General features: G+C 42.4%; 1 protein-coding gene across 1 annotated transcript in view; it reads right to left on the bottom strand.

Annotated features, from left to right (window-relative positions):
* Positions 1-18703, bottom strand: part of PHEX (phosphate regulating endopeptidase X-linked) — a 161798-nt gene that overhangs the window by 93732 nt on the left and 49363 nt on the right. The window contains exons 10-11 of the mRNA XM_054581205.1: positions 12976-13069; positions 10667-10795 (exon numbers count right to left, since the gene is read on the bottom strand). Coding sequence (XP_054437180.1) covers positions 10667-10795; positions 12976-13069 — 223 coding nt within the window. The remainder of the gene's footprint in view (positions 1-10666; positions 10796-12975; positions 13070-18703) is intronic.

Genomic DNA, 18703 nt, shown 5'->3' with positions numbered 1-18703 from the left:
CAGTGAACGAATTTCCAGTACAGGGTCTTTGCAGCCCACAGATCTGCTCAGATATGCTTGACAAGACTGTAGGCGATAATGTGACAAAGGCAACAGCGTCCAGTATTATCCAGTGATGTAGACAACAGTAAAGGTGGGCCAAATGTGTCATCATTGTGGCAGCACACTTAAGAACAAGGGCAAGAGTGGTGTCCACACTTATTTCAAGAGAATTCCCAATGAGATATCTACACTATTTGTTGTGCTGGATGTCATTTTGTCAAAGGTTGCTTAAAAAGAGCTGTCAGAATTGGGGTCTGATGACATTCTTGTAACAAGATTTAGTCCTTAGAGAGTTGTGAAACCAGGATCTGTTACAGAAATTACATTTGGCTCCTTGAGGAGTTTCATGAGACTATGAGTCAGATTCAGCATTAAATGACAGAGCAGGTTCTGGAATATGGCCAGGGCACTGGCATTGAAAGTATCTTTACCCCAACTCAAAGCTACTACACGGGGCATGTATGTAGGACTAGAAACAGCACAAAACCCACGCACTTTCCTCACTCTTACTCTTTCTAAGAGAAATCAGAAAGAGGAGATCTCAGTGCAGGAGAGTTGCCACAGTTCCTGCCTGGACTTTGATGTTATGAATTGTCTCCTTATGATTAACCTTAGTCACGACACCCAGTAATAACAATAGCTAACAATCACTGGGCACTCACTGTACACCAGGCAGTGTGCAAAGCCTTCTATGTAAATTATCTCCCTCAGTCTTCACCGCAAACCAGTGAGGTAGGTGCAGTAGTCCCCTTTATCCGTCGTTTCCCTTTCTGTGGTTTCAGTTGCCCGTGGTCAACCATGGTCCAAAAATATTAAATGGAAAATTCCAGAAATAAATAATTCATACGTTTTAACTTGTGTACTTCTCTGAGTAGCGTGATGAAATCTTGCACTGTCCCACCCAGGATGTGAATCATCCCTTTGTCCAAAAGACCCACAATGTATATGCTTCCCACCCGTTAGTCACTTAGTAGCTGTCTTGGTTATCAGATCAACTAGGAGAGACAGACAGAGAGAGATGGGGGGCTGGGAGCGGGGAAGGAGGGAGACCACGACCACGATCACATCATGTAACTTTTATTATACTATATTTCTATAGTCGTTCTATTTTATTATTAGTTATTGTTAGTCTCTTGATTTATAAATTAAACTTAACCATAGGTGTGTGTATACAGACATACCGCATTTTATTGCGCTCTTCTTTATTGCACTTCACAGATATTGCATTTTTTACAAATTAAAGTCAAGACCCTCCACCAACAATAAGGATTACGATTCTCTTTATTGAGGTGGTGGTCTACAACTGAACCCACAATATCTCCAAGGCGTGCTTGTATAGGAAAAACCATAGACACGTAGGGTGCAGTACTATCCGTGGTTTCAGGCATCCACTGGGGGTCCTGAAACATATCCCCCACAGATATGGGGGACTTCTCCTTTTGAATCCCTAGCTTTGATTCACTGCAATGATGATTTAAATTCCATACCCCCGCTTTTATCCATACCCTTTCCTGTGTAACTTTGGAGTTCCTTCCACTAAAAATGCAGAGTCTACTTCCCTACTCTGTCAGCCTGGCCCGGCCTTGGGGCTTGCTTTTTAGTTAACAGAATGCAGATCCGGTAATATGGCGATTCTGAGCCTCGGCCTCAGAGGCCGCAGGGCTTCTGCTTGCTCACTCGCACCCTTGCCACCGCTATGAGGACGTGGCCAGGCTAGCCAGGCTGAAGGGAGTAAAACACCTGGAGCAGAGCCGCATCATCCAGACCACCTCTGCTGAGGCCCACCTAGGCCCACCAACCCCCAGACATTCGAGAAGCCCAGCCAAAATAAGTAGAGTTGCCCTTGTGGACACCAACCGACTCCTGGTGTATCAGCCACAACTGCTTGTCGGTGATGCCCGCTGAGGCTTTGTGACTGATCATTATGCAGCATTACTTTAGCAGCAGAAACTCATGTGCCCTTTATAGACAGGAAGACAGAGGCACAAAGAGGCTGACTAACTTACCCGAATTAATAAAAGTAAAGCTGGGATATAAGATGCTAATGCAACTTTGCAGAAAATCGATGTAACTTCTATATGAGGTCAATATCTTAGAACTATATTTTTTAAAAAGCCCTTTAAAACTCAAAGCATTTTGGTTAGCCTTAATTCAGACAGGTCTTCAGCAAAGACCCAGAGAAACTGATCTTGACATTGTAGCTGTTACCACTGACTACACAAACCGAAACACAGAAACTTGGGAGCCACAGAGAACATCCTTAGCATGGCTTGTGTAGAATGGCTCTACTGAGACCAACCCTCATGAGTAGCAGCTTCTGCAAGGAACGAAGGACCCCTCCGTATAAGGGCATTGCTATAATGCATGACGCTGACTTTATTCTGACTTCTGCCACCAACACTAGGGTTACATCTCATTTACTCTACTGAGAGAAACCGTGAGGGGGGAATTGGAGAACTTGAATATTAATGGCAGCACATCAATTCAATTATCTTGGCTCACTAATGAGGTGAACTCCTAGTGTATGGAGGTTGCAAGTTCAAACTCCACCACTGCAATTGGACCCATGTGGGCACTTAAGTCTTCAGCACCAGCTGCAGCGCTATGGGGTGGGAGGAGAAACCTGTTCTTGGGCGAAGAATTACTACAGGAATTGCTCACGCAAAACAGCCCAGAAAATTGGAAGATACTGTAGGTCGTCTATTTCATTACTTAGGAACATGAACAATGGCTTTACCATAAAGAGAAAAAAGGATAAGCTACCAGAGTACAGGGGCAATTAGTGAACTCTTTCACAGAGTAAGTAAAGTTTTAATTCTTCACTCAGTAAAGTCTGTATCTGAAGTGTAGTAAGAGATTTGTTCCTCATTAACTAGATTAAACTTCTGTATAAAGAATGTTTAATGTATAGTAAGAGCCCAGTGACTTTGGCTTTGATTTGAGGCTTGACAGAGGCCCTCTCCTTGACTAAACTGCAGCCAGGTTCCTGTAAGCCGTCTTCTTTACTGGGCCTTGACCTTGACCCCCGTTCTGCTCATCCCAGGCTTGCATAGCCCCATTTTATCAAGAATCCCGATTAAGTCAGTTTGGAGAGAATCCTCCACTGTTGATATCTGAGCAGCCTCCATATCTGGTCCAATTCCTTGTCCCCCACCCTTGATATGTGAGCACTGCGACCTGCCTTCAGCAAAAGTCCCCCAGCCCTTGATGTCTCCTCAGTAATTTCCCACCCCCCCATCCCCTTAGTCTGCTTGTTCGTCATAAATCCCCAGCTGTTGAACCCAATCTCTCTCCCCTACTGTGAAAGTCTTCACGCCTTTTGCAATAATCCTGAATAAAGTCTTCCTTACCACTTTAACAAGTACTGGAATATTTTTTTCATTGCCCTTTAACAAAAACACAGAAAATTTGAGGGAACAACAAAAATTGCCTTTTGGCAGAATTGACATACATAAATAAACCTAAGTACTTTGGGACACAGTGTCTATAGTGAAGTAAAATGATATGGTTTATTAACTTAGCTCAGCCAAAAGTTTAAATGGAAACTCCAATACTACTGAATTTTCTAGAAATGACAGTAAAAGCAGAAAGATCTTTTTGTTTTCTTCTTCTTTTTTTTTTTTTTTTTTTTTTGGCTTCCACACTTAATAGAGAAGTCTTCTTGGATGTATATGTTCACATTTCTGCCTTAGTAACTAAAGAATGGTAAACATTTTTAAAAGACTCTTTCATAAAAAGTCTTACAGAGCCTTGGGTCACCATGCCAAACATCAAGGATCACTCCTCAGAATGATATATGTAGAAAATACTGGAAATTGAGCTCAGTGTATAGACTGAGCCAAATTGAAAGTTGCTCTTAGATGAATTTTCTGATAATCAACTTATTTTATATTGTTTCTCTCTTTCTTCTGAGTATTGTGTGAACACAAAAGTGCAATGTCCATTGGTTGAATGTGAATTAAGATTTCAACTGTATTCGTCTTTAAAATATTGACATACTAGATATAAAATCCATTCCAACTGTTTCCTATCTCTAAAATGCTAAAAAAAAAATAGAAAATGTGTGTCTTTTATTTTTATAGTATCTCAATATATGAATAAATAATTTCCTGATAAGGGTCAAATAATTATTTAAAAAGCCACGAAGTCTCCTCATTATGACAGGTCTCCTCATTCCAGTCATAAAAATGGTGACAATGCAAGTGTTTTTTAGAGAGAAGCAAGGGAATAGAGCACTGGCTCTATTGGGGCATTTACTCTCTGAGCCTCAGTTTCCCCATCTGGAAAATGGGAGAAGGAATAGCAGGTACAGGCCCAATGTGAGGATTAAATGAAGTAACACATTGAAAGCACTTAGAAGAGGGCCGGTCAGTTAAACCTCAGTAAAAGTTAGCGGCTTTATTATCATCACCAGATTTTAAAAACATTACATCCTGACCATCGCAGTCACACTAGGCCCGTAGTGAGCAGCCCTTCCCTTCCCAGCCATCCCTGGGGTCTCCACCTGCCTTCCGTGGATATGGCTCTCTAACTAGGAGCATGTATTCATATATTACAAATATAAATCATCACTAATAAAAAATGGAAGAGAAAAATAATGAGTAATAACTTTAGACATCCACATACACACACACACCCTTAATCCCCTCTCCTGTCATGTAGATCATGAGTATATGGATCAGGGTGTGTCACAGTGGGACTGGAGCATCACCTCTCTTTATAGTGATGACGCATCATGAATTCTCTAAGGATCCCCAGTGTATAACTTTCCACTCAAACAGCTTGTAAAATATTTAGCTAATATGCTGTATTTTAAAATTATGCATGACCTTCTACTAAATAACATTAAAAAATTAAAGAAATTCTCTGACATAAAAGGTCCCGATTTTTGATTGTGAAGATTAGAGAGAGAATGTTAGTTTAAAGGCACAAAATGGTATTTTTCCAGGACATATTTAGTTTGGCTTCCAAAGTATTGACCAAGATTTAAAATGTGTGAGTTTCCACATAATAATCTGTACTTCTGACTTTTCTTTAAAAAACAAAAATAAAAAAACAATTCCAGAAACCTAGCAACCCTAATCGGCACCCTGAATGAAGACAGCCTGGGCGGAATCACGGACAGCACGTTCATTCCTACCCACCAGAACTGTGTCCCAGACACCAAGGCCCAGAGACAATTTGCACTCACCTCTGTGCTTGCCCGGGCTCTTGCTGATACCCAACTAGCTTTATTCCTGTAGGTTATTTAATGCCCCTCTTACTGGCTGTGAGAGTATCTGAGCGTGGAACCCCTGGATTTCGTCTTGACTGAGTCCCCTGCCCCTCCCAGGCACTGAACACCTTTCACTTGCAGACTCCACTCCACTCATTCCCAGAGCCAATGAGAGCCAAGCCTCCAAGGTGCTCTGTCAGAGCAGGGTCTGGAGGTTCTCTCCTCCTCTAAGCCGATGTGCCCGGGAACCTGAAACATCCTCACCAAGCAGCAGCTTGACTCGCACTCCCACCCCATTCCCAGGCCCAGAATCCCTGTCTTGTTTGAGTCTTTTCCTACTGACAGTAGAGCCCTCCAGGAAACCCAGCTGGTCAGGAACCAACAAGCCCACCTTCCAGCCCTGGCTACTAGCACCTGCTCACCCAGGGAGTGATGTCTGAACTCAAGGGATCCTTCTTCAATTCTTCAGATGGTCACTGCTCAGTATGGTAACCACATGTCCAACAGGATAGCCACACATGGCAACTGAAGTGTGGTTAATCCAAGTTGAGACATGCTCTAAGTACATAATATGCACGGGGTTTCAAAAACTTAGTATGAAATAAAGCATGTAACTGTAACATTAATAACTTTTAGATTAATTACTTGTAATGATATTCTGGGTTACTTGGTTAAACATGTATTATTAAAATTAATTTCACCTGTTTCCTTTTGGTTTTTTAATGAGGTAACTAGAAAATGCAAAATTATATATGTGGCTCATGTTCAAGTTCTATTTAATTACTTGCATGACTTGATGTGACAGAGACAAGCACTGTCCAGAGAATTCTGCAAGTCCCTAGTCTCACTCCCCGGCTGGTCCCTCAGGGGCAAGTAAGGCTTGCAGCAAGTCCCACGTGCGTTAAGGCCCTGTCCCACTGTCCAAGAGCCAGCAGACTGTTCCCTATTGCCTCCTTAGGTGGCTTTCTGTTGAAGGATTCTCCTTTTCCTACATGTTATCCTTCCCGTTTCTAATCCAATTTGTCACCCCCCCCCAAGTTACATGTGAGCGAATAAATGAGCGCATGGTCTGTATGCACACGAACACTTGCGTATGGTAAGCCATAGGAAATGCGGTGGAACTGTGTGCTCCCCCCTCCCCGTGAAAAGGAAGAGCACTCTGCTAGCCTGGGGGTAGGGGATTCCCTCTCCTCCAGAGAGGAGACCTCAAAGTGAAATGCTCTCTCCCAAACCCTATGACAAAGGGCGCCAACCAGAGGCAATCTTGCCATGAAGAGGCTGTAGAAATGGAAATACTGAGAAACAAGAAGCCCCTTGGAGGAATCTAGGTACCAATTTTCAAAGGAAAGCTAAATAGTTCGGGGGGGGGGGGAGAGGGGAGGAAAAAAAAGGCAAGAAGCAGCCTGGAGGCCCTCACACAGGGTTTGGCAAAATCCACTTAAACCAATCTGAATCAGGGAAAGTTCACTGATCTGAAAACTGGAGCAGGTACTTGTACTAATGCAATAGGCTTTGGTAAGTGAAGTACGGCTGTCCCACTCAACAGCCGGCCCTGCTCACAGGAGTCACCAGGGCAGGGTTTCTCAGGGGTAATGGTAACTGCCTGCAAAGGAATGGATGATTCCAAGGCCTCACTCCTTCCTCCAAGTGTGATCCCTGGGCGAGAAACATCAGCGTCACTGGGAAGCTTGTCATGCCAATTCTTGGGTCCTACCTCAGACCCAAGTGAAAAAGATCCTGTTAAAATGCAATGAGATCCTTGTGTGATTCTTGTACACATTAAAGTCTGAGGAGTACCTGAAGTTTAACCTTCTGACTGTATTCATTTGCTTAACAACAGATTTTTGTAAATACAACAAGGGTAACCTTCCTTCTGAGTTAGAGTCTCTGGAATTTGTCCCATTGGGGATCTTTCTGTTTTTCATTGTCTTTGGGCTGTAGCTAATAATACAGAATGTGTTTTCATGTAAATCAGTGCTTCCAGGTGGTTCTTGGATGGGAGCCCTCTAGCAGGGTATGAAAAGCCAGCTATTTCTCTTATAAATTTCCAACATGAGTATTCCCTAAGGCAAATAGCTTCAGATTAAGGGATGCAAATAATTTTAGGTAAAATAGATGAGTACCTGTGCAACTATCACACTATCTCCATGTCCCAGGTACATGAAAATAAGGGGGAAACGGCCAAAATCAACTTTGTTTTCAAATGTTACACCCTAACACGTGAAAAGGGAATCACACCAAAACTTTTGTGAGGAAAACAAATTAACCCACATACCTTTCATATTACTTAGAATTCTTCTACTACCAAAAAAGTCCTGATATATAAAAAACACCCCCATTATCCCTTAATTGTTTTCATATCCTGCCAAGAGGTTATGTTACCACAGTGACTATCTGATAAATCTCACTCCATTTACTTCAACCAAGGAGTGAAAGAAAGCACACAATGGGAATACTGAGTATTTTGAAATAAGACATTAATTGTTCAGTGGAATTATTTGCAAGAAGAGGACTTTCAGGTTCAAATATAAAGTCTTGAACTTGGCTTAATTCTCCAAAGCATCAAAAGACAGCAATAATCCAGGTAAACATTTAGATTTATGACATTCCAAAACACCGAGTTGGTATTATTATGTAGCACTACATAATACTAGCCATGTCAATTATCATAACTGACATTTTTACCCTTTGCCTTTAAATTCAGTATTTATTTACCACCTGCATCCAAGCTGCTCATCTATTTGTATTTGACTGACTATAATGGATTGATATTAGTGAAGGGGAGCAAAATATACCACCCCAAAATATGCCTGTTTGGCATAATGATTATTTGGGGCTGATTAGTTTTGAGTGACTGCAGGTACAGGAGAAGCTCTGAAAACAGAGAAGTTACCCTTTTGTGAGGGAAATGGACATCTGCAACGGGAATCTCCTTTTTAAGGGGGGGGGGTGTGGGGTGTGTGTGTGTCTCTCTCTCCCTCTCCCCCCCTTCTCTCTCTCTCTGTACAGGAAGAGGACAATGGTTAAATCTCTAGAAACCCTTATCAGTGGAGAAGGCAGGACTTCAATCTGCACAGCAACCTTTCTCTTGTTGACTGTGCCTTTCCTGGTCACCTCCCAGAACTGCCCCTCCCACCCCAACGCCTTCTTTTGTCTTTAGCTGGGGATGGTATTTAAGGTGGTGGTTTGGGCTACTTCAAGGAATTACTCAACTTTCCTGGGTCTCTCCCAGGTACACAGGAGGTATATATTTTACTAAACTCGTTTGTTTTTCTCTTGCTACTCTTATCTTTGATTACAGGGGATCTTAGCCAGGAACCTGGAAGGCTAGAGGAAGAACTCTATTTTCCTCCCCTACATTTGTTAATCATGCCTAGGTATTTTACTTCATGCCATCTGTAAAATATAGTTCTTCACAAAGAAAATGCACACCAAAGAAAAAAACCTGGCTAAATCGAAATTTCTAATTCAAAATACACACCCTCCTCCAAGGCAGCTGAAACAGATGAAGAAAAACATACTGCCAAGGTGAGGAAATGGGAACAACTGTCATTGAACAACAATAAAAAAAATTAAAAATAAAGAAGGAAATTCATGACCTTCAAACTCGCCTAGACCTTTACTGCTTCTGGGCAGCCATACTCTACTCCCTCAGCCTCCTCATCCTCCCACTCCCCTCGACAACTAGTTCACACCTTCTCTCCCATCCAGCCTTCAACCCTGACCTCTGTCCTGAACTCAAGATTCATATACTTTCCTGCCTCTTTGACATCTCCAGCTGGAAGCCTGGTAAGTTTTGACATGGCCAGAACTAAACTCCTGATCTTCTCTTCCAAGCCTGGCCTTCGCACAGTACTCCCCATATCAGCTAACAGCTTCACACCTCCATTCAACCAGACCTGAAGCTCTTACTCTCACATCCATCCTTCAATCTATCAGCAACTGACGCTACACTTCCGAATGTAGTCAGAATCCACCCGCTTGTCACAACTGCTACTGCTACCGCCTGGTTCAAGACACCATCCTCTCTGGCTTGGTCCCTCTTAACAGTCTCCCAATTGCTCCCTGCTTCTATCCTCAATGCCCTATCGTTTCTATTCAACCAAACAGCCACGGCGATCCCTCAACCTAAGTGGGGTCACATCAGGCCTCTGCTCAAAAGCAGGCATGACCTCTCCACTTCACCCAGGGTAAAAGCCGACATTCTTACGGTGGCCTACAGGCCTTCCAAAATGCCACCGTCCTTATCCCTACCCTGACCTCAGGGCCTACTTCTCTCGCCCGCACTCGCCCCACTCTGGCCTCATGGACCTTCCTGCTACTCCTGGAGCCCTTCGGGCATGTACCCACCTTACGGCTTTTGCTGTTCCTCCGGCCGAGAACACTCTTCCCCCAGATGGCTGCCATGTCTAACTTCCTCACGTCCTTCAAATCTTTGCCCAATGTCATCTTCCCGGTGAGGCTTTCCTTGACCATCTTATGTAAGCCTACAGCCCACTCCACATCCCCACACCTCGTAGCATGCCTGATTCTTCTCCGCCCTGATCACCTTTTTCTTTCTCAGAGTCCTTATCATCTTCTAACACACTTGTTACTTTACGCATTGTGTTTTCTATGTCTGTGCCCCTCCCCATTTGGATGTCAGCTCAATGTGGTCGGGGGTCTTTGTCTCTTTTGTTCTCTTAGAATGCCATGGCCTAGAACAGTGTCTGGCATGTAATAGGTGTTCAGCAAATACTCGTTGACTAAGTGCATGAAACCACACCTCAGCGCTTATTAGGTGTATCTGGCTGGGCCATCAATGCCATTGCTGCAATTACAGATGGCCAGGGACCAGGGTACCGGGAAGCTCACAACACTGTTCTTTCCACTTTATGTTTAGAAATTCCCAAAACAAAAGGTTTTAAGTTTATGAAAAAAAATATACACAAAGTGTTTTCTGTGAGATAAGTACTGCACTCCTTTAGTTTTTAGAAAATAGCATAAGGAGAGAAGGAAAAAACAACCCTGCATCTTATTTCTACTTCCAAGCCACTTAATAACTGTTAAATATGTTACAAATCATTCCATTTCTGGGTCTCCAGCTTCCTCATCTCTAAAACAGACAGGACTGACTAGAAAATCTCCACCTGTTATAATTACATCAGTTCAAAAGTCTAATCATAAAGTTATCTAGTCCCCTTTTTTTCCCTAAACACGGGTTTCACATACGTCATTTCTGTAGGAGAAATTCTGACTCTATGTGGCAGGATTTCATGCTTTTCTCACTTCTAGATTTTCTTACGTTTTCTAAATTTTCAGTCTCTGTTTGAATGTTTGGTTACCATGAAAGTGACAGCGGCCTGCCAAACGTCCCCGTGCGGGAGCTCGTCAGCTGCCTCGGGTTTGAGGTTGGGGGGCAGCACTCACCATCTCCTTCTTATCCTCCTGGAAGTGCACGTCCACAAACATTTTCCCAGCAACATAAGGAAGGGCGCTTTCGATGAAGTTTACACATTTGTCCCACTGAGGCAACAAAGTTGTGGTCCCCTGGATCACCTGCAGGAGATCATCATTTCAGATTTAGTTTTCCTTGGATCAAACCTATGACTGAAAAAAATTCAACCACCTGAAGAAAACAGTCTATGAAACACTGCACACTCCAACCCATATGTGTGCGTCTGACAGTGGAAGCAAAGGTGAAATCACAGGGAAAAAAATTCTGCTTGTCCCCACTTATATTTAAAACTAAATGAAAATATTTTGACAATAGAAAATAATGGATTTCTCCTTTCCTTCCAATTTTCCCCAATAAACAAAGGATTTAGACAATAGCATAACTTTTCTGCAGTTTACAGGGATGTAAGGGGATGCTGTCCAAATGTCTGGCTAATATCTGATATCGACTGAAAACTAAAGTTACACCAAGAAAGGGCTGAAGTCAATAGGTGATCAAAGTCCCTGCCCAGCGGGGGCGTCCTTGCTCAGGGTAGTACACTCACAAGGCAGGCCAGGAGAACAGGGCCCACCATGAACTACCCAGGAAGCATATTTACATTGTGTCATAACAAGGAACACACTGGAAACCAAGTAAAAACCAGATGTAAATGTTTTTCCCATCTGTCCCAATTAAATCATCGTAAGAAAACATTTACAAACAAGTAAAGAGGTTCCAAAGAAGGACTTGCAAGGCTCAAAGGTTTACTCTTGGGGATGAAACCAAAGAAATAAATATTATTTAGCTGCACTGGGAGGTTGGGAGCTCAGAGCACTCAAAGCGCAAAGTGAAGGCAGGCAGCAAGGAAGGGGGGACCTGAGAATGGGGGCTGGAGGCGCCCCCTGAACAGCGTCAGACCCAGGCTGTTGCTGCAGGGTGGACGGGGCTAACAATTAAGTTCATCTCTTCTCCCTCCACTCTCTGGGAAAACAGCCCCTCTCAGAGACCAGGAATGAATCTATTTTTAAAACCTCTAGAGAAAGAGACCCTATAACTTTCTTTGGCAAGTCAATATTATATTTAGCACTTCACACTCAAGAAACATCCCCTCATACCTAACCTCAAAGTGTTCACACTGTACTCCTTACACTTCTCCCTCTCTGATTATCTTCACAGTGGGAGTGAAAAGCAACTGGGTACCATCTTTTATGTGAACCCTAGGATATATGGAGATACATACACACACACGCACACGCACACGCACACATATTTGTGTTTATATATGTGTAAAATCTACTTGTTTTGTAGCTTAACCCTTTGATATGACCTAGATATATATCGGTGTTTTATGCTGTTCTGTATAAAACTCATGAATTTATATAGTGATTTTAAAAGGCCAAAATGTATTCAAAATAATTGTTACTACTCAATAATGATCTGTTAAGAATTTCTGTACTTACCAGTATCTGTAGTAATTAAAACATTCGTTCAATGAAATCAGAGCTTATAAAATTCATCATTCACTTAATTTCAAATTTAGAGAAAAATAAAACACTGTTTAAAGTCACTAAATTCTTAAAATGTTAATTTTTTTTTTAAAAAGTCACAAAATCCTGAAGTCCTCTAGTGGTGGGAGAATTATGCAGTCAAAAGCTTCTGAAACAAGGACAAGAGTGAACACCCATGTAAGATTAGAACAAGATGGGGAGAAAAGCAAATATCAAAGAGCCAGCTGAGGGACTGGGAGAAGAATGTGTTTCAGGCAGTTGAAGGAGGTCTCTAGGGAGCGTAGAGTCAGGCCTCTTCAGCCTAGCAGAGTTAGATAGATTTGGAGATTGAAAAGATCAAGGTCAAGTTAAAGACAAAAATCTATCCCTAAATTACAGGTAAAACTTTATCATCTAATACATATAGCATGCACATTTTGAATATTCAGAATACTAAAATGAAAGACAGTTACAAATACATCACTGAGAAATATTACAGCTATAATTACAGTGACCCAGTTAAAAACACTGAGAGAAAATGGGAATAAGTTGGAGAGTGAAAACTATATGATGGTCCCAAGGACTGCCCTACACGTCTTCATACAGCCCTGTCAAAGTAAGGCATGAGTGTACCTTACTGTGTGTAAGGTTTACCTCAATAAAAAGAAGTAAAGCAAAAAAAGGTAGAGATTGGCCAGCAACACTCCCTCTGCCCAATCCCTAGAGATGACTGTTACTGGACTAGTTAACATATGGACTATTCCTACAGGTAAAGTTACCCAGTGATGTAACATTGCAATCTTATTAAAGCTTACCCTTGAGAATTCCAGCCACCTATACTGAAAGCGCCTGCTAAGGTTGGGAATTCTGGAATAAACCATCCTCCACACCAAATAGTTGGCAATAGTCCTGTTAACAGAGAGAGATTGCACATTTATTATACTTAGGTTGCTATCTGATGCTCTGCAGAAGACCATGGGAGAAACTGTTGGCAAAGCTCCATGGAGGGACCTCTTGCTTATAAAAGACTGCATAGCTTTCATTTGAAAAATGGCATAGGATGATACAATGTCAATAAGCTCAACCAAAATTGTCCTGCTTTTTACCACCTACTAGAGATAGATGAAACAAATATTCCACCTCCAGGCCTCACTGTAAGCATTTTGCTTTCCCTCTCAGGGCATGGAGTCCACTATGGCCTGACCTTTCATGCCTAGAAATTATCCACACCCACACTTTCCAATTATTAGGTGACTTAATAAAAATGCAGATGAATTCTTATCTTTGGAAACAAACAGCAAGATGCTGGCGAACAACAATTATCTAGATTAGCTCCCAGGCTCTGTACTTAGTAAATATGTGAACGTGGGAAAGTCACTTAAGTTTGCTGACTGTATCATTCCTTGCCACACAGCTGGAATGATCCCTACCTTACAGGGTTATTGTGAGGTTAATGTAAATAAGAAAATGCTTGACAAAGAGTAAATTCCAGATTTCTGTTGTTTTTGTTCACTTCCAAACATATAAACACCACCATATGCTCATGTAATACCCATAATACACATTTTAAAAATCTATTACACTTTGTTAAGTGTTGGCTTTTTCTATAAGAAAAAGATGCCTTGACCTCAGAAGGATGTGTGATCTAAGTTAATTTCTAACTCATCAGTGATGATGAATTTTTAATGACCCATCTCCTCCCAGCTGCGCCATTATCGCAGTGACTAATAACACACATTCCTGCAGCAGCTCTTGAGTCAGCCAGCCATGCGACAGCAGTGTGACGTGATGACAGTAACTGGCCCATCAACAACACACACTCGTAGTAGACTTATTGCGGTGATCACTTCATAAGTTGTATAAATGCCTATCACTATTTTGTATGTCTGAAACTAATATAATAGTGTATGGCAACTGTAACTGAACTGTTTAAAATATTTTTTTTAAAAAGAATACTCATTTGCATGGCACTTTAATGCAGCAGATGTGCACTCCTAGCAATAAAATATGTTTCAGCATATACACACAATGTATGTGTATTTATTTCCATTTACATAGAGATAAACTAATGGACTCATACATTAGAAATGTTTTGACAACTGTAGAAATAGAAATTTTGAAAGATAACATAAAATAAAAATATTTTCAAAAATTATTACTTAATTGTTCAAATATCAGTAGTTAACTCTTCCAGAAGCATTATCCATATAGGAATAGGGGGTGCACGAATGACAGCGGGTGTAAATTGACAGTCCTTATAGTTCTCTTGACTACTTCAAAACATTTTAAACCGGGCCCTTGTCAGATCTGGTTAGACCACTACTGTCTTTGCCTTGCCGTCGGTCTAACCAAGATGGCACACTAGCCTGGGAAAGGGCCACTTCCGCCATTCTCTTGCCATCCACTTGTGCTTCCTTTGCCAGCAGTAAGTTTCAAGTCCTGTTTCTCTGCAACAGTTTTTAAAGCCATTTGTCCACTTTTAATGATTAAACTAGATAATAAAAATTCATAAATCTATACATATATGTAAACAGTTCAAGATTGTTTTCATCATATCTAATGAAAACAAACTCCTGAGGGTGACACTGTCCCTCCCCACCCCCTGCACTCATGTGCGCCACATACAGAACAAATGCAGGGCCTATGGCCATTTAGACAGAACTCTAAAACCTAATTATTTTTTCCACAAAAATAAAGACATGTAGAAACTTTAAGATTTTCTTCTTGAATTGGGTGGATATTGTTGGGATACGTGCACCCCCCTAGGGAGACCACCGCTGTCGTCCGTAAAGGCTAGGCTTTATCCATGCCCTGTTGCACCTACTATGATAAACGTGTAGTTTGACGTCATTCCCTTGGATCTTTTGAGTTCACGTCCCTACTCATGAGCAAGACAAGAACTGCTCACTGAGCACTTACTGTTGCCCAAGTATCATTCCAGATGCCATGAGGAATGTAAAGAAACAGGTACCCGGCGCCTCCATCCACAGCACTTAAAGAGTCTAGTTGGGGCACACAGGACTTCAGATTTCAGCCTATTCATATAATCAGGTTTCTGAATTGAAGGCACACACAGTGAGCACATATGAGATCCTTTCACTTGATCAGCACATCCTGAGCACCTAGGTAAGTACTAACAGTTCTAGGTACCAGGGAGACAGAAAGGTGAGAAAGATAATAGTCCCTGTCTCCTGAAGCTTGTAGCTGAGCAGGGGAAATGAGACAAGCGCTTCAATAATGACTTGCAGACCCTGACACCCAAAAGTGCATGCCAGACACATCACCAGAAGGAACACACAGCTCAAGCTGAGGGATGAGGGCAAGTCATGAGCAGGACAAGAGCTATGCCCAAAGGATGGGGAGCTTGGGGGTGTGAAGCAAGAACATGAACTGTGGACAAGCTAAATAATGAAGGAACAGCTTATGTGTTGGAGCGGACTGTGAGCAGAGTCATCACTCTCACAGCCACAAGGCCACTTACAGTGGGGAAACACAGGCGGGAACCAGGGTCCAGTGTAGAGAATGTCAGTGGGGCAGAGCCTGACCTTAACACAAGGTGTATATGTTCTTCAGACTTAAAATTCTGCTTGCTGGGTGTGAGAGCTATGCTGGATCCATAGGTGTGGATTAGAAGGTCCACAGCCAGCAGATACCCTCCATGAATTCAAAAGATATTCCCTCAAGGGGGCAGTGATGAGCCAGGTTAACTGGGGACATCACTGTTAGGATGGGGCCTGAGGGTGGTAGGAGAGGCATAGTGGTGGTGGCCATTTTAAATACAAAGAAACTTAAAGCCTAGAACCATTAAGTAACTCCTCATGATTATATAGTCAGTGGGTCTCCACTTAATAAATCACCTGGGGAGTTTTAAAGGTCCACATGTTCCGGTCCCTCCACACCACCTACATGAAAATCTCTAGGGTGTAAACCCAGCATAAATAGTTTTTCCAATTCCCTCCAGCTAATCCCAATGATCAGCCAAGTTGGAGAGCAAGTGTAGTAAGTGATGGAGGCTCGACCAGACGCAGGTGTGTCTAACTCTAAGCCTGCGTGCTCTTCCCAATTCTATACAGTGATGCATGACTGCCTGTAATTCAGCACAAATTTCCAGACCAATCACAGAGACCCCAAAATACTCTGACAAAGGGACTTAGCAGAAATCTGTAGGGACAAAGAAAGAACAGTGAGGACTTTACGGGGCCAGGAATTACTAAGATGTCAGCATTACAAGGCCTCAGGAAGCCGGGGGATGGGCTACGGGGAGACTCACACAGTGAGACAATGGCCCAGAGAGCTGCTCCAGTGTGAGACACACACTGATGGGAGGTGGGGGGGAGGCGGGCGGGAGGCGGGCGGGGGGGGGGGGCGCCCAGGCGGGGGCGCCCACAGTCTGAGAGTGCTCCTATTACCACGCCAGGAGCAGATCTGACCACAGTGACTGAATTGCTGATACATAATGCTCTGACACACCAAAAAAAAAAACAAAACAAAACCATGTTCTGTAACAGTCCTTGAAAATAACAAATACTGTCTCTTTTTTTTTTTCCAAAAAGCATTTTCAGCAGTATGGTAATTTCCCCAAATAACAATAAATAAAGCAGAGGACAGCAAAGCATCAAAAGAGAACCCACCACTATGAGAGCCACATGAAATCATTTCCCAAAGCCTCTGACTAGGAAGATTTTTTTTTTTTTTAAGAAGCTTTTGCTGCCCTTTGTTCTCAGTTAGTGGCAGCTTACGTTTGCATTGCATTTCAAAGATCATATCTTTTATGAGCCTCATGACAATGCTATGGGTAGTTATTATCATCTCCATTTTCAGATGGAAAGAAACAAAGGTCAGAGGTCAAAGGACTTCCAAGGCTGTGTCAAAGCCAACACTAACATTTAGGTCTTCAGATTCCAGAGCTTGCATTTTGTTCTACCTCAGGTGAGCCAAACAATTTCTTCTCAAAACTCAAAAACCAAAGAAATCTTAAATCCTAAAGGCTGCCCAGAGCTATGCCTAAGACTGGTTCCCAAATTGTGTCCCCAGACCAGCAGCTTCAGCATCACCTGAGACCTTGGTAGAAAATTCCCGGGCCTCGCCCCCAGACTCCCTGAATCAGAAACTGTGGCGGTAGGGCCCAGCAGTCTTGTAACATGTCCTCCATGGGATTCTCGTGCTTGTCAGGTTTGAGAACCCTTGGTCTAGGAAAACTCCATCTCCTCATCTTTCCACACACACACAAAACTAGGACTTTCTAAATCCCAGATCAGTGCTCCTTATACATGAACGTGTATGAATCTGCTGGGGAGCTCCTTAAGTTGCAGATTCTGATTCAGTGAACATGGGGCAGAGCCTGAGGTTCTGCTCCTAACAGGCAAGGCCTGCACTGCTCTCCGTGGGCCATACATTGAACTGCAGAGCCCTCCACCACCCTCAGCTTTGCTGACCCCGTGAGAGGTCCACATAACAGCACATTTTCCAGGTAGCCTCTAGAAACATCTGTCCAACAAGAGTCATCTAACTTTAATGTACACTGTGCTTCTTTTCTATGAAAATGAAAGTGAAGACAAAAGAGATCATAGAGGCTTGGCAAAATCTCCAACGTTTTCCTTTTGGGCTAGCCTGCTAAACGGACACACACAATTCTGACGCAGATGACCTCCACTAGGCCAGGCCTTGCCAGCAAGAAGATCCCAAGTCAAATCTGTCTGACCCCATCTTTCCTCAGCCTCCCCCCTCCCGTTCTTGATCCTCAGACCAAATTAGATGGTATTGGATTGGCCAAAAAGTTCATTTGGTTTTTTCCGTAAGATGGCTCTAGTAGTGCTTGTCTTTAACTTCACTGGAAGTAATTTTGTTAGACAGTATTGTGACAGCTGTCCTATCAGTGTGCATTTAAAAAAACTTATCAAAATTGGTGAATTTTTGTGAAGCCATTTTAATACTGAAAATGGAAGAAAATAAGAAACATTTTTGGCATATTATACTTTATTATTTCAAGAAAGGTAAAAATGCAACTGAAATGAAAAAAAAAAGGATTTGTGCAGTGCATGGAGAAGGTGCTGTGATTGAACAAACGTGTGAAAGGTGGTTTGTGAAGTTTCGTGCTGAAGATTTCTCTCTGGACGATGGTCCATGGTCGGGTAGACCACTTGAAGTTGATAGAGATCAAATTGAGACATTAATTGAGAACAGTCAACATACTCAAAATATTCAAACCAATAAAGATATTGGTGAAAATGAAAAGCATGTCTTTTATAGGAAAAACTAAACATATTTTGGCCAACTCAATACTTCACTGGCCTCTAGAGAGGAAGGGCCTCAGAATCTGCATTTTTACCACAGGCAGCTGGCATTACTGGTCCATGGAGCACAGTTTCAATAGCAAGGCTCTACCCCACCTACCTACCTCTAGATTCAATTTCCACTTGGAGAATTTTCAAAGAATGATTGCTTATCTTTGGTAGAATTTCAAGTGAACTTATTGTTTCTCCTCTCCCTTTCTCTGTATGTATACTATTCCGTATGCTTTCCCCAAAGAACATATATTGCTTT

Source organism: Pteronotus mesoamericanus, unplaced genomic scaffold, assembly GCF_021234165.1.
Source record: "Pteronotus mesoamericanus isolate MK-2021 breed Mesoamerican mustached bat unplaced genomic scaffold, CSHL_Meso_final contig_65, whole genome shotgun sequence".
Lineage (NCBI taxonomy): Eukaryota > Metazoa > Chordata > Mammalia > Chiroptera > Mormoopidae > Pteronotus > Pteronotus mesoamericanus.
Note: the sequence above shows the minus strand (reverse complement) of the source record. Positions and strands in the feature narration are given on the sequence as shown.